This window comes from Microtus oregoni, unplaced genomic scaffold (assembly GCF_018167655.1).
Source record: "Microtus oregoni isolate MIOR12 unplaced genomic scaffold, Mior012 000050F_ref0000143, whole genome shotgun sequence".
Lineage (NCBI taxonomy): Eukaryota > Metazoa > Chordata > Mammalia > Rodentia > Cricetidae > Microtus > Microtus oregoni.
Window position 1 is genome coordinate 7,702,443 of NW_024543256.1, and position 13,756 is coordinate 7,716,198.

The 13,756-nt window shown below is 38.0% G+C and overlaps 1 protein-coding gene across 2 annotated transcripts in view; it reads right to left on the bottom strand.

Moving 5' to 3' along the window:
* Positions 1–1,071: 1,071 nt before the first annotated feature.
* Positions 1,072–13,756, bottom strand: part of LOC121437173 (protocadherin-19-like) — a 93,446-nt gene continuing 80,761 nt past the window's right edge. For both annotated transcript variants that reach the window (XM_041637024.1, XM_041637023.1), the window contains exon 5: positions 1,072–1,661. In XM_041637024.1, coding sequence (XP_041492958.1) covers positions 1,072–1,661 — 590 coding nt within the window. The remainder of the gene's footprint in view (positions 1,662–13,756) is intronic.

A 13,756-nucleotide genomic window follows, 5' to 3' on the forward strand; every position in this document is an offset into this window, starting at 1 on the left:
TTTAGATCTCAAAATAGACTCAGTCATGTTGCATGATTTTTAGATGATTGGAGACAGGGAATTTCTCAGCCTGAAAACTGATAACATCAGGAGTAACTTTCCTGTTCAGGGTCTGAAAATTAGAAAAAAAAATAATGCATCTCATAAAATTTTCAGCACAGTATTTCTGACAACTGCAAATTAGATAGCAGCATATCCAAAAATGACTTTCTACAATGATCTCGCACAGACCCGGGCAGAAGACTGAAAGACAGGAGAAATCCTCTGGAAGGTAGTGAGCAACCACTACATGGATTAAAAAAAAGTGAGTATCCAAGTACTCAACCTCTAGGTGTAGTGTTGCTCATTTACCTGCTGTCTCAGTTTCTGCATTTTGTTTTTGTCTGTATTTTTATTATTTTTTTAAGAAAAGAAAACATCAACCTTTAAAAGCCTTTTGCCATCACCACACACATAGCAATTTGCAATATCAAATACAACAACAGCACAGCTAGCAAAAGGGTTCTTAAAGCAGGGGAGTCCACAGCAAAGAAGCGGCATTGGAAAGGACTCGAGCTTCAGAAACAACCTTTTGGGGGCTCGATTTCACGTCACTGAATCAATGAATAGTACACAATAAATGACCAATAACTTGTCTACACTACAAAAAACAGTGGCGAGCTTATTAAAGGTGTCCAGAGGGGTTTTTTTTCTTTTTTTTTTCTTTTTGCTTTTTTAAATGTAATTCTTCACAAACAATGGTAATTTATATTATCATTTTGACATAGAAAAATATATAAATTCAAACACTTAATACATAATACTTTTCACAACTGAATTTGCCTCTGTTTCCCCACCATCAAGGCCCCATGAACAACTCAAGCCAAAGCTAATTTGCTCCAACTGAACACCCCTGCTGCCTGCTGAAACGAGAGGGATTGTCACGGAATGATAGTCATTTATACACAATACGTTTTGGGAAATCTCTACAGTGCAGCCACTCAAGAACCAACCATGGGTGAGGAAAATGAGTAGATGCTGCATCTTCACTAGCCAGTGTAATTTCTTTTCTTTCTTCTTCCCCAGATGGGTTTACAGAATGATATCCTTCAGACGCTTCACGACAGGAGACTGCTTGTCACGCCCTTCCTTCAGAATAGGATTGACCTCATGCATGACTTTCTCACTGTCGGCTCCACGGGGTTCAGCTTCAGAAGGACGAGAGGCGCCATTGTTGGCATGGTGCTCCAGATCACGAGCTGGAGGAACCAGGGCGACCGTGTAAGACATAGTAGGCTTGGTAGGCAGAGGGCTCTTGAGATGCAGTGGGGAGGTGACAGGGCTAATAGCCTCACAGCCATTGCCTGCCTCCCGGATAGCACTGTTGACTTTGGGGCTGCAGATGGTCACATCGACAGTCCTCTTGACTTTCAGGATGGGCCGCTCCTCAGCCCGGTGGGTGTTGACATCTTTTCCAAAGGTTGCGAATGTCCGCTTGGTGGGGCCGCAGTCGTCATAAGGCTCAATATCAGCAGCAGTAGCTTCAATGGACAGAGCGATGATGTTCCTCACGTGTTCAGGAGACTTGGAGCGGATGGGCATGGGATTCCGTGGCATCCAGCATCTATCAGAGTGGCCAAGAATCCGGCATTCCTCCCTGCAATGAAATCCTTCATTCTGATCTGTAAAAAGAAAAGGAAGATATCAATTTCATCAGCTTTTTTTTCTGGTAATCACTGCAACCCCACAGTGTTCTGGTCTCTCTGATACCCACAGGGCCTTTTGGGAAATAGCACTTTGGATAGTCCTTTATTGCCTTTTGGGACTAATGTGGAGAAAATGGATTTTTAAAAAGCTATAGATCTCCCTCTAAACATTACTTGTTTTTTATGATCCTCGCTGTTCCCACTGCTGACAAAACAAAAATCCTAAAAAGAAACAAGTTATGATGAAAACGTATTTTTAAAAGTTTATCCTGAGAGCTAGCATATGGAGAGTCAGCAATTTTATCAACACCTACTGCTAAAAACCACCGATGTTTGAAGGTGCACTCAACAGAAGAGGACATGGTAACAAGGGAGGAAATCAAATGTTCACTTTATCAAAGAAACTTGAACACAATTTTTATGAACACTATGAGCATCTTTCCATCTTACCCATCATAGATTACTGTGGATTCTACTTGAAAACCTAATACATAATTTCTTTTTGACCACCAATTCCCCCAAGAAAGCACTTCATTATGACATCACAATTACCAGATTTCTTATCAGAAGGAATACACTGTGACCTCTTTTTTCCAGAGAACTCACAGGCTTCAATTAGCCCTACACACACACACACACACACACACACACACACACACACACTCATCCCTCTTATATGTTTGGGGTCATTTAATTAGCCACAAACTAGCTCTTTCTCCTTATTTGTTTGAATTTTCACTTTTACTAAGGACTTACTTTGTAATGAAATATCCATGGCTAGTAGGAATGCGAATTACAAGAGCTATGAGGGAGAACAAAATAGAAGGTTCCTCAAATTTATATAGCAGAAAAACTATTTAATCTACCTCTTTCTCATTTCTGGACATATATTATTGCCATGAAGATACACCATGACCACGGCAACTCTTATAAGAATGGTCATGGTGCATCTTCATGGCAATAAAACCCTAACTAAGACAACCACAAAAATATATACAGTCTATCCCATGTTACTAAAACATAAATATTTTGCTGATTGGATTAGACATACTATAGAAGTTCTCAATAGTTAGAATCCACAATGATTACAATAACATATTTTTATCTTTCCAGCTCTGCTTTATTCATGACTAAGTCTTTTATATGGCTCTCAGAAGCCTACAAAGATTACATTACTAAAGCATGGATAAAGGGTTAACAAGAGCCCGATCACTGAATAAATATGAATTAAAATAGTTTGTTTATAGCCCTAATTTTCCAGCTTAATTGATGTTTATGACATTCTTATATAAAGATGACCTAATAAAAATTTTCATAATATTTTACAATGCCTCACAATATGATCAGCTTAATATTTACAAAAATAAGACTCTGAGGTAGGACTGGAGGAGTTAGAAAGGCTAGAAGAAAAACAAAGGCAAAGTAATTAATATTCGAATTCATATAAATTAAGTATAAGTGTGTCTAGTAGAAACAGAAAGTCCTTGGGTTGCTGTAAATCTATAGACACCTCATCAGATCTGAATTCCTCTTATATAAGAGGCAAAATTAACTCTCCTTTATTTAGGCTATTTATTTTCTTTAGTGGAGTCTTTATTTCTAATAGATAAACATACCTCATGGTGGATAACATTATTCATGAAGTCTCAATTAGAATTTCACTTTCTCAACAGTCTAAGGAATCACTCAATAATCCCTTAGACTAAGGGCTCATAGAACCTCCCTTTCATAGCACTCATCCCACTTGAAATTGTTTATTTAGGTCATGTAAGTTTTGCTTGCTTTTTGAAGCTCTAAATGAGCAAAAACTATGCCAGTTTTGTTTTCCGCTACCCAATAAAGCTAGCAAAAAAGCCACTACAGAGTAATAGTGAATAACCGTTTAACTTAATGGAATAATAAAAAGTACAGAAAGAACAAAAAGAAATCTAGATTGATCCTCAAGATACTATGCCACTCATGTAACTCCTAAAATTGGAATTAAATGTTCTAACTAATAGAAACAGTTTAGAAACCTAAAAAGCAATCTGTGTCATTTTGTCAAAGGCAATAAAAGTAGAACTTGAGAAACATTAGTCAAGTGATAAGTGGTTTTGGATGGTTCTAAAGAAATCTTGTATGCATTTGACATCCATTTGAAAATATAATTATTTCAACCTGGAAGTTTTCTATACTAGCAGTAGTTAGCATGGAATCTATTGTGATAAATTAAGAACTTTTAACTTAGTTTAAAAGTGTAGTTTATGAATTTAATGTGTTGTTCAAATATCAAACACTGTTTCTTAACATCTAAAAAATTGTCATTGATTCCCATAAAATATAAGACTAATATGACCAGAGATAAATCTTTCAGATCTACAGGAGTAGTTGGTATACTCTGGCAAACTTACTACTTAAAAAATATTACAAGACTTCATAACAAAGTTCATGTATCAATCTATTGTGCAAGGAAATGACCAAAAGGAAGAATTATTCAAGAAAGAATTCTTTTTTATTGATTTTTATTGAGCTCTACATTTTTCTCTGCTCCTTTCACTGCCTCTTCTCTCCTCTTCAACCGTCTCCCAAGGTCCCTATGTTCCCACTTTACTCAAGAGATCTTGTCTTTTTCTGCTTCCCATGTAGATTTCTTAAAGGCACTTTCAAAGATTTCAGAGTCTGAAGAAAGAACATCTATTCTGTTTCTATAATGTGACAAAGCATGCAGAGTACTATTGAGCTCAATGGAAAAAGCATGAACAGGAAAGTTGAAAACCAGCTAAGGGCAGGAAACACTGTGGAACTCAGACATTATATGTTTGCTTGAGTCTGAGTAATAGTTTGAGAACTGACTTTGCTTAGGTGTTCAGAAACAGGAGAAAAGGACCTTCCAATAGCTGAAAAAAATCAATAAAGACTTAAGGACAGCATCTCAAAGCCATAGGGGAGAGGAATTACACTCATTTCATAAAGAAAAATTTAACCATTGAAGATAGTATTCCATCTGTAAACATGTAAAGGGATATCCATGAAGGCTGATACAGTTTTACAGACTTAGAAGCCAATAGTATGAAGTCATCCTGTAGTCATTTTAATTCTGATGAAACTTGCATTACAGATTTTTCAACAAATAGCTACTTGTATCTCACTCCCGTATGCCTTTCTTCCTTCCCTAAATCATTCATTTTATTCTCCACTTCCCTAGCCTCTTACTTCTTAGCAGTCCTTAGCCCCATAGCACTATGCTCTGATACACAGCAGACAGAAGCAATAGGGTGGCATAATTGTGATTGACATTTGAAATACTGATGGGCAATTATTTGACAGATGTCAGAAATTGCGCTCTGCAAACCAGTCTTTATCCCATGCAGAAAAACCCTATACTTTTCTTTTATTTAGATTTACACATTAAGAAATACCAGTGGTAATAAAAGGGTCCTTTGTCAAATTCAGACAATCTTTTTCCTTTGGTAACTTAGAAGAACACACACCAAGCCCAAATTTTATGGAGTAAGAAAGAATAAACACAGCTTCTGGTGGAGAAGGGTCCAGGTGGGAATGGGATATTGAAACAAAGTTATTGAGAATGCCAAAATGATGCTGCCAAAAACAGAGACCAGAAGAGAAAAAAGCCAGGCCTAATAGCCTAGCATGGCCTTTTCAGAATGGTGGAGAACACTGGGAATTCTATAAAGGTTAGTTTTTGTCTGACACAGGGAAGGCAGATGAAAGGGCTGGTGAATTCCAACTTCATCCCAGACAATTTGACAGATCAGCATTCATTATCAAGGGCCACCCAATAGCCAGCCTCTGATACCAAGTGGTACATAACCCTTTCTCTTCACCTGCAATTCACTTACTACCAATGGAACATGGAAAGAAATTTAAAATATGGCCCTTTCAGAATTCAAAGAAATTGAATTTTCTCCACTGGAATGTTTAGTGCTGAGCTGGTTAAAGAGACAAGTTAAAACATATTGAAGTCTATGTGCTTGGGAACTTAATATTTATGATGGATGACAGTGTGTCATGTGCAGTTCATATGATCTAAGTTGCAATTTGGGCAATTACAGTAGTTCCCGGCATTTTCATTTTTGTACTGGTGCTCCATTCAATTCAGTCCATAAAGAACAGATATCAATATGTGTATAAGTATAAATCATTTGTGCTGATTCATGGGGGGAGCAAAGAACTGAAGCAAAGGGCTACAAAGAAAATTGACACAGAAAAAGAAGTTGTGACAGTGACTGAGACTAGCAGAGACTGAGTGGACTAAGATCTTTGTATGTGTCTTCTGTGATAAAAAAAAAACTATGTGACAAAGTGCTGGGCATGATCTAAGTGCCTATAACCCACTTAAAAAGGCATCTTTACAGGTGAAATATGAGATGACACAGGTCGATGAACTATTCCTTACAATATGGAGCACCGAGGCACAGCAATGAATGACATGAGACTGTTTTCAAGGGTCTCGCTGTAAGATTCCCACAGAACCTAGCCCTTTAGCCCATACAAGTAGAACTCTTTTTTTAATTTATTTATTTATTAAAGATTCATGTCTCTTCCCCACCACCACTTCCCATTTCCCTCCCCCTCCCCCAATCAATTCTCCCTCCCTTGTCAGCCCAAAGAGCAATCAGGGTTCCCTGACCTGTGGGATTCTTACAACACCTAGTCAGTTCTCTGAAGAATTCAATCCATTTATTAGCTTTTGTGTAGATTAAGCAGTCAGATCATTTCATACACTCAGAAAGTATTCGTGCTGCTGGCAATGTGGGCTCTTTACATTGTGCTTACCAGGAGCTCTGAACCTAAACTAGCTATAATTTGATCTTGTCAGAAAAACAAACAATTATGAAATTGTGCAAAAGCCACTTGGTGATGGATTTGAGCTTTTGAGTGCCTGAGACAAAAACACATGGTAAGGACAGCATAAGTAATGTTGGCAGCGAAAGCAAAAAGACAGGTTATGTTAACCAGGAGAAAAATATTCCCTTGTAGCAGAGTTGGGGATATGATAACAGTGCTTGACTAACATATGCGAGATTATGGGTTTGACACCTAGCACTGAAAACAAAACACTTTCATTTTTAAAATGAAAATGAAATGTTGGAGGTGGGAGGAACATCCAGCAGCAGTGTCCCCTTAACAGGAACTGACATTTCCTTCAGTTAAGTTCCAGGACACTTGATTCTGTGGAAAGTACAATACTGGCCATGAGTCAATAAACATATTGCAATTTTAACTTTCAGATTCCTTAGAGTTTTTTTTTTAAATTCCAAACAGTTTGTGGGACTGATGGGGCAAATTAAAAGACTACATTTGCAATTCTCCAGTCACTCATCTAGCTTTGAAAATAAAATGTTTATTAAACCAATCATTGCCTCTTGCAATGATTCAAAGGGCTAGTGTGCCAAATCCTTAGTTGAATAGTAATCATTGGAAATGATCCCTGGAAGTAAGCAGGAATGTTAGGGCATCGGTATCTGTTAGTTACCCAAGGTGGACTATCTCTTATCAACAGAAGCCTTGTAGAAAATTTTAGCTTTATCTCGATGGTTCAGTGGAACTTCAGCAACCATCTGGAATGCTGGAGCGTGGTGACACTGCTTCTTGGCTACAGCACACAGCACCATCATTAAAAAATTCATTTCAGATATCTTCCTGCAAGCTAATAAATTTTATAGCAGTTTCAATCCTTCTTTCTTGCAACAAAGAAAAGCTTAGTTCCAGACAAATTAAAAGTAAATTGATTGCCTTAGGGAAATATATTCAAATATCACTTTTCTGTGCTAGAGATCTTTGGGGGTGGAATATTGGGTAGAATCGTGAATAGCTAGTGGAGATGATGTAGAACATATAGGTGTGAGTATATGAAAATGATAAGCAACACACAAAGCGCACTCAACTCATGAAATCCTTATTTGCACAACTAGGCAGAAATCAACTTAAAATAAAATGTAAATGTGTCACTGGGGTGCAGACCTAACATTTGTGCTGGAATTTATGAATAATAACCACGAATAATGAATACTAAAATTGAAGGGATGAAACATCATCTCTGTTTACTTGTCACTAGCAGTCTCTCATGGGCAGTGCTCAATTTTGTTCTTTTTCTCTTTTCTTTAAAACTACATAGAATTATTCCTTTTGGGTTGTCTACTTAATCACTCCACTTAAAGGAAAGCAGACGGCATGTTATTAGGTGTTAGCTCAAAATCAATTACCCAAATTCAGAAGCAAGATCAATTAATCTCCTCTTTGAAGAAGTCTGAAAATATGTGGGTAACCTAAATTTGCCCTATGATCTTATCCAGAAGGAAGTGGCCCCTATACTTTTAACACAGACATGCTTCACTGTGCCCCTCCTTGCCATCAGCTTTCCCAACTCCTCACTGATGCAGCGAATGGCAGCTACAAAGAACATTAAAGGAGCCTTGCTATCTATTGGGCCACACAGCTGTGGGGGCTTTTCCTGAGTTGACTCAAAACTATGCCCACAGGAGGAGCAGAACACTCTTGGGCTAAAACAACCTGGATTAAAACACTGACACCACAGTTATAGAAAAAAAAAATCTTGTAGTAATGGGTGCATAGTAAGCCTAGATCTTAACAACCAAATCCACCCCTGCATCTCTCCTCCCTCATCTACTCTCCACACCACCATCTACACCACTACCAGTTCTTAACAATTATTTCCATTCACAAATTAAGGCAAGAAAAAAATCAAAATATTCCTGAAAAGAACAGACTCATAAATTTAAATCCTGGGCCCACTGGCAGATACCCTTGGCATAATCTCTTTATTCCAAAACATTGCATCTACTAAACTCCAATCTTACTCTATTTTCCCCCTGTTAGTTAAATGTGTATCTTTCATGACTGGATCTGTGAAACATAGGGCTAATGAGCAAATTCCATGCAGTGATGAGAGAAGCCTTGAGCAATCTGTGTGGAAAACAAGACAGCACTGGGAGTAGAGAATTGGAAGCTTCATTCAAACCTACATGATTTCCACTCTCTGATATTCCAATTTGGCCGTTAGACGACAGAAGGTACAGAAGTGTTTAACATGAAATGTTGGACTTCAGCATGAAAATACTCTAAGAGTAAATTGAAATTATTAATTAGAGAAAGAGCTTCTTTGGCCCTAGAACTTTCTTACACCCTTAATTCAACTTCATTTTTTTATTTGCTTCAATCAGCTCTGAACAGAAAAATAGTCTGTCTTATTATTAAAAATGCAGATGAAATAATCATCTTTGAAGAAAAATGCAAATGATGGTGAGTTAAAGAATTAAAGATCATCATTTGCTCATATATTAAGACATGGCACAAGTTTTTCTTTTTAATCTAACCTAATATGAATGGACCAATGGGTTTTTCTGGGAGTGGAGAGCTTAGGAAAGAAAGAAGAGAATGGAGCATATAGAAATGGTATATAGAAGATTTCAAGAAGCATCCAAAGAACACTCTGAATACATACACATGCACACACATGCACACACAAACACACACAAACACACACACACACACAAGGGAGAGGAGTTGCACACAGAGCTGTAATGCTAACATAACTTCCTGGATAAGATGTTTATGGAACAAAGGCACTGACAATTGATTTTCTTCTCTTGGGAAATCTTTACACTCTTCAGAGAACAAGGTTTTGTACAGAGTTTGTTCAAACTGAAAAGTTTACATTTTTAACACTCCGTTAAAAATCCCAACCCATTGAGATCTGTGGTAGTTCAACGGACTACTTATGAATAATCATTTTACCAACACAAAAGTGGGCAAACTGTTAGGAATGAATCTAATTCCTTGTGTACCCACCACTAAAAAGGCACACGTGAACCCAGTGCTTGAGAAGCATTTTTGTACTGTTCAAAAGACTGAAACAAAAATTTGTTTTCTTGTCTGCATGACTATTAAAAACCACATTTTCTCCTGGCCATGTCTGTTTCCTAAGGGAATGAAAATGAAGCTGTCCTTCCTTCTGTACAACCCAACTAGACACAGAGCTTCTGAAACAATCTTTAACACTAACTAATATTTAAAATAGAAATAATCACAGTAACCAAATGTGTCAGGTTACCCAGGTTCACAGAAGAAGCCAGAAAAATTTGAAGAGAGCTACCAAACAGATTATACATAAAGTAGATGTGACTGGTTATGGTGGTACACACCTATCATCCAGCATTTGAGAGGTAGAGGGGGGAAGGTCAGGATTTCAAGACCAGCCTCCACTGCACAGAAAGTAAATGTGGCTGGCTGTGAAAGTGCACACCTATACTGATATCACCAGAGTGAGAGAAGGCTAGAGGTTCACAAGTTCAAAGTCAGCTAAGCTACATAGCAAGACTCTATCAAAACAAAAACTAACAGTAGAGGTTAAAGAGGATGCTCCCATCTCCACTTTGTTGAAGAAAGTTCTTGAACTCACCTCAGAAGAAATCATCCATCTTCACTATTTACTTTCTTTTGACCACACCCCACAGATTATTCAGAGCAGGGGAACAGTGGACTGATTGTGTGCTAGACAGAACAATCCTATGCACTGCACACTGTCAGCTCATATGGTGTATTTAAGACAGAATTGTCTTTACAAAATTTCATCATATTCCTAGATATTGCATGAAAGAAGCTTCCACTGCTCAATGAAACTTTTTTTTATTCCAACCTCCAAATATTAAGTACTTTTGTAGCTTAATTCCTGTTTCTGTCTGTATCCTATCTTTCTTGTCTCCATTCCATAGTGTTCAGCTCCTTTCTGCTGTGACCAAAATACCCACTCATCTTACGGTCTCTCTTCAGACCTCGTTTCTCTTCCTTCAGTTTTGTGGCCTTTCCTTGTCACAGCAAATTTTTCTACTAAAAATCTCATACCTCTGTGAGCTACAGGGAGTCAATGAAAGACAATAGCAATGGGCAAAAGTCTGCCAGGAAAACCACTGATAATGGAAGCAGTCCATTTTCTGGAGACATTTCCTCCTTTCCAGCAAAGACCCTTAAGAATATGCCTGACATTTCTGTGGGGACCCTCCTATTATTAGAAACAGCTGTGTCTGGAATGTCCTTAGTAGGATATGTTACCAACACTGCTTACAAGATAAAAACTTTAAGGACAGAAATATTAACTATACAATTGCCTAGTCTGTATACCCTACAAAAGTGCTCACACTTTAACGTTTGCCATAAAACAAAACTTTAAAATCTTAGCAATGTCTTCAATTTCTATAAAGGTGCCATAAATTTTATATTTTTTTCAAAGAACAAAATCCAGACCATTCAGTAAAGGACTCAACTATTTGCTCACTGGAAACTCAGAGCTTAATGTAACACTGGCCTTCTCCTGCCCATCAACATCACTGGGCCATCAGCCAAGGCCTAGAGAAGTGAGTTTCATCTTGGTGAATTGGAATCTTTAGTGTCAGACACAGTCAGTCTGACTAATGGGAGCCACAGCTTGCCAAAACCCACAGCCTCCCTGTCTGTTCCACCCATCAAATATGTTTAGAAGTCTATGGCACAAACCCAGCATGCTACAGATCCCAATCAACTACCAATAGCTTAAGTGTAAGTGATTGTGGATGAAGTACAAGCCAAATGTGTTTCCCTTTTAGTTGCAGGAATTCCAATGCTGTTATGGCACCCATAATGCTCCCACTTAATGATTCAGACAGGCATCCACCAGCGAAGTGTTATGGGATGATCTGCACATGCTACAATTACAGCATGCAGCACAGTTAATAGATATCCCAGTTTGAAGTCCCAAAGGCAACACATGAACAATATTGACAAGACTTCCCACATGTCAGTTAAATATGATGAAAGATGGAGATGTCCCTATATCTCCCACTGGGTACTCTGAAGGCATGTTTCCATCTCTTTGGAATCCCACAGATATTGAAGAAAAATGCCTGTGTGTGTGGATGTTTTGAGTGAATCTCTGACTTCACTGACATTCCAGTATTGATCATCAAGAGTAATTTACTGAACAATTTTTGCCTTTCTACTTTTTAATACTTGTAGAATGACTAAAACCAAACTCAGTGCTCTATCAACTCAGCATTCTTTTCTCAATTCATAACTTCCCATTCTATAAATATGTTCAGAGACAATGATTTGAAATAAGTGGCTCAGGAAAATGATCTTGCTTTTTATAAAATTTGTGACAATCCCACATGTATATACAATGAATGAACTGTGGCCATACCCATCCCCATTACTGTCTTATTCACCTCACACCCCAGTTGACTCCCTTCTTTCCAACCAGCTCCTTCCTCCTTTCATGCATTTTTTGTATGTGACAGTCTTGTGCATGTAGCCACAGTTTCTGTGTGTTCATGAATGCAACAGCCTTGCTATGTCCTGAGACAACATGTCATAACACTGTTCCCCATCTTCTGCCTTTTCCATTATCTTTTTGTGTGATGCTCCCTGGGCCGTTGAGGAGTTAATACAAATGTCCTGTTTAGGGTTGAGGATTCTTCATGACCTATTCCCAGAGCTTTGCTCAGTAATGTGTCTCCACATTAACTCTCACCCACTGCAAAAGAAGCTTCTCTAAGAAATACTTGGAGGAGAATTTGTTCATTTAGCAAAACATCAGTAGTGTGTAACCTTACCAACCTTGTGCCTAGGACCTCCTCAGTAAGAGGCTCTTAACCAAGTTTGTAGTGCCAGCCATGAATCTCTCATATAGCAGGCTCAAAATCAATTAGAAGAAAGTCCTTAGGACCAATGGAACTGAATCGAAGACCCAGATATTAATCCACATACCTTTAAACACTTCATTTTTGACAAAGAAGCAAAAAAATATTAAATGGGAAAAAAGCATATTTAACAGAGGGTGCTGGCATAACTGGAAAACAACATGTAAAAAAATGAAAATAGATCCATATCTATCACCATGTACAAAACTCAAGTCCAAAGGGATCAAAGACCTCAACAAAAAAACAACCACACTGAACCTTATAGAAGAGAAAGTGGGAAGTACACTTGAACGCATTGGCACAGGGAACCACTTCCTAAGTATTACCCCAACAGCACAGACACTGAGAGAAACAATTAATAAATGGGACCTCCTGAAGCTGAAAAACTTCTGTAAAGCAAAGGACATGGTCAACAAGACAAAACGACAGCCTACAGAATGGGAAAAAATCTTCACTAACCCCACATCAGACAGAGGGCTGATCTCCAAAATATGCAAAGAACTCCAGAAATTGGTTATCAAAAGAACAAAAAAAATCTAATAAAAAAATGGAGTACAGATCTAAACAGAGAATTCTCAACAGAGGAATCTAAAATGGCTGAAAGACACTTAAGGAAATGTTCAACATCCTTAGTCATCAGATAAATACAAATCAAAACAACTCTGAGATTCCATCTTACACCTATCAAAATGGCCAAGATCAAAATCACTGATGACAACTTATGCTGGAGAGGTTGTGGGGTAAAGGGAACACTCCTGCATTGCTGGTGGGAATGCAAGCTGATATAACCCTTTTGGATGTCAGTGGGGCAATTTCTGAGAAAATTAGGAAACAACCTTCCTCAAGACCCAGTAATAGCACTTTTAGGTATATATACAAATGATAATCAATCGTGCCACAAGGACATGTGCTAAACTATGTTCATAGCAGCATTATTGGTCATAGCCAGAACCTGAAAACAACCTAAATGTCCCTCCACTGAAGAATGGATAAGGAAAATGTGGTACATTTACACAATGGATTACTACACAGTTGAAAAAATAATGACATACTGAATTTTGCAGGAAAATGGATGGAGCTAGAAAACATCATTGTGAGTGAGGTAACCCAGACACAGAAAGACAATTATCACATGTATTCACTCATGAGTGGTTTTTTTAACATAAAGCAAAGAAACACAGCCCACAAATCACAATCCCAGAGAACTTAGACAACAATGAGGACCCTAAGAGAGACTTACATAGATCTAATCTACATGGGAAGTAGTAAAAGACAAGATCTCCTGAGTAAATTGGGAGCATGGGGACCTTGGGAGAGGCTTGAAGGGGAGGGGAGAGGCAGAGAGGGGAGCAGAGAAATATATAGAGCTCAATAAAA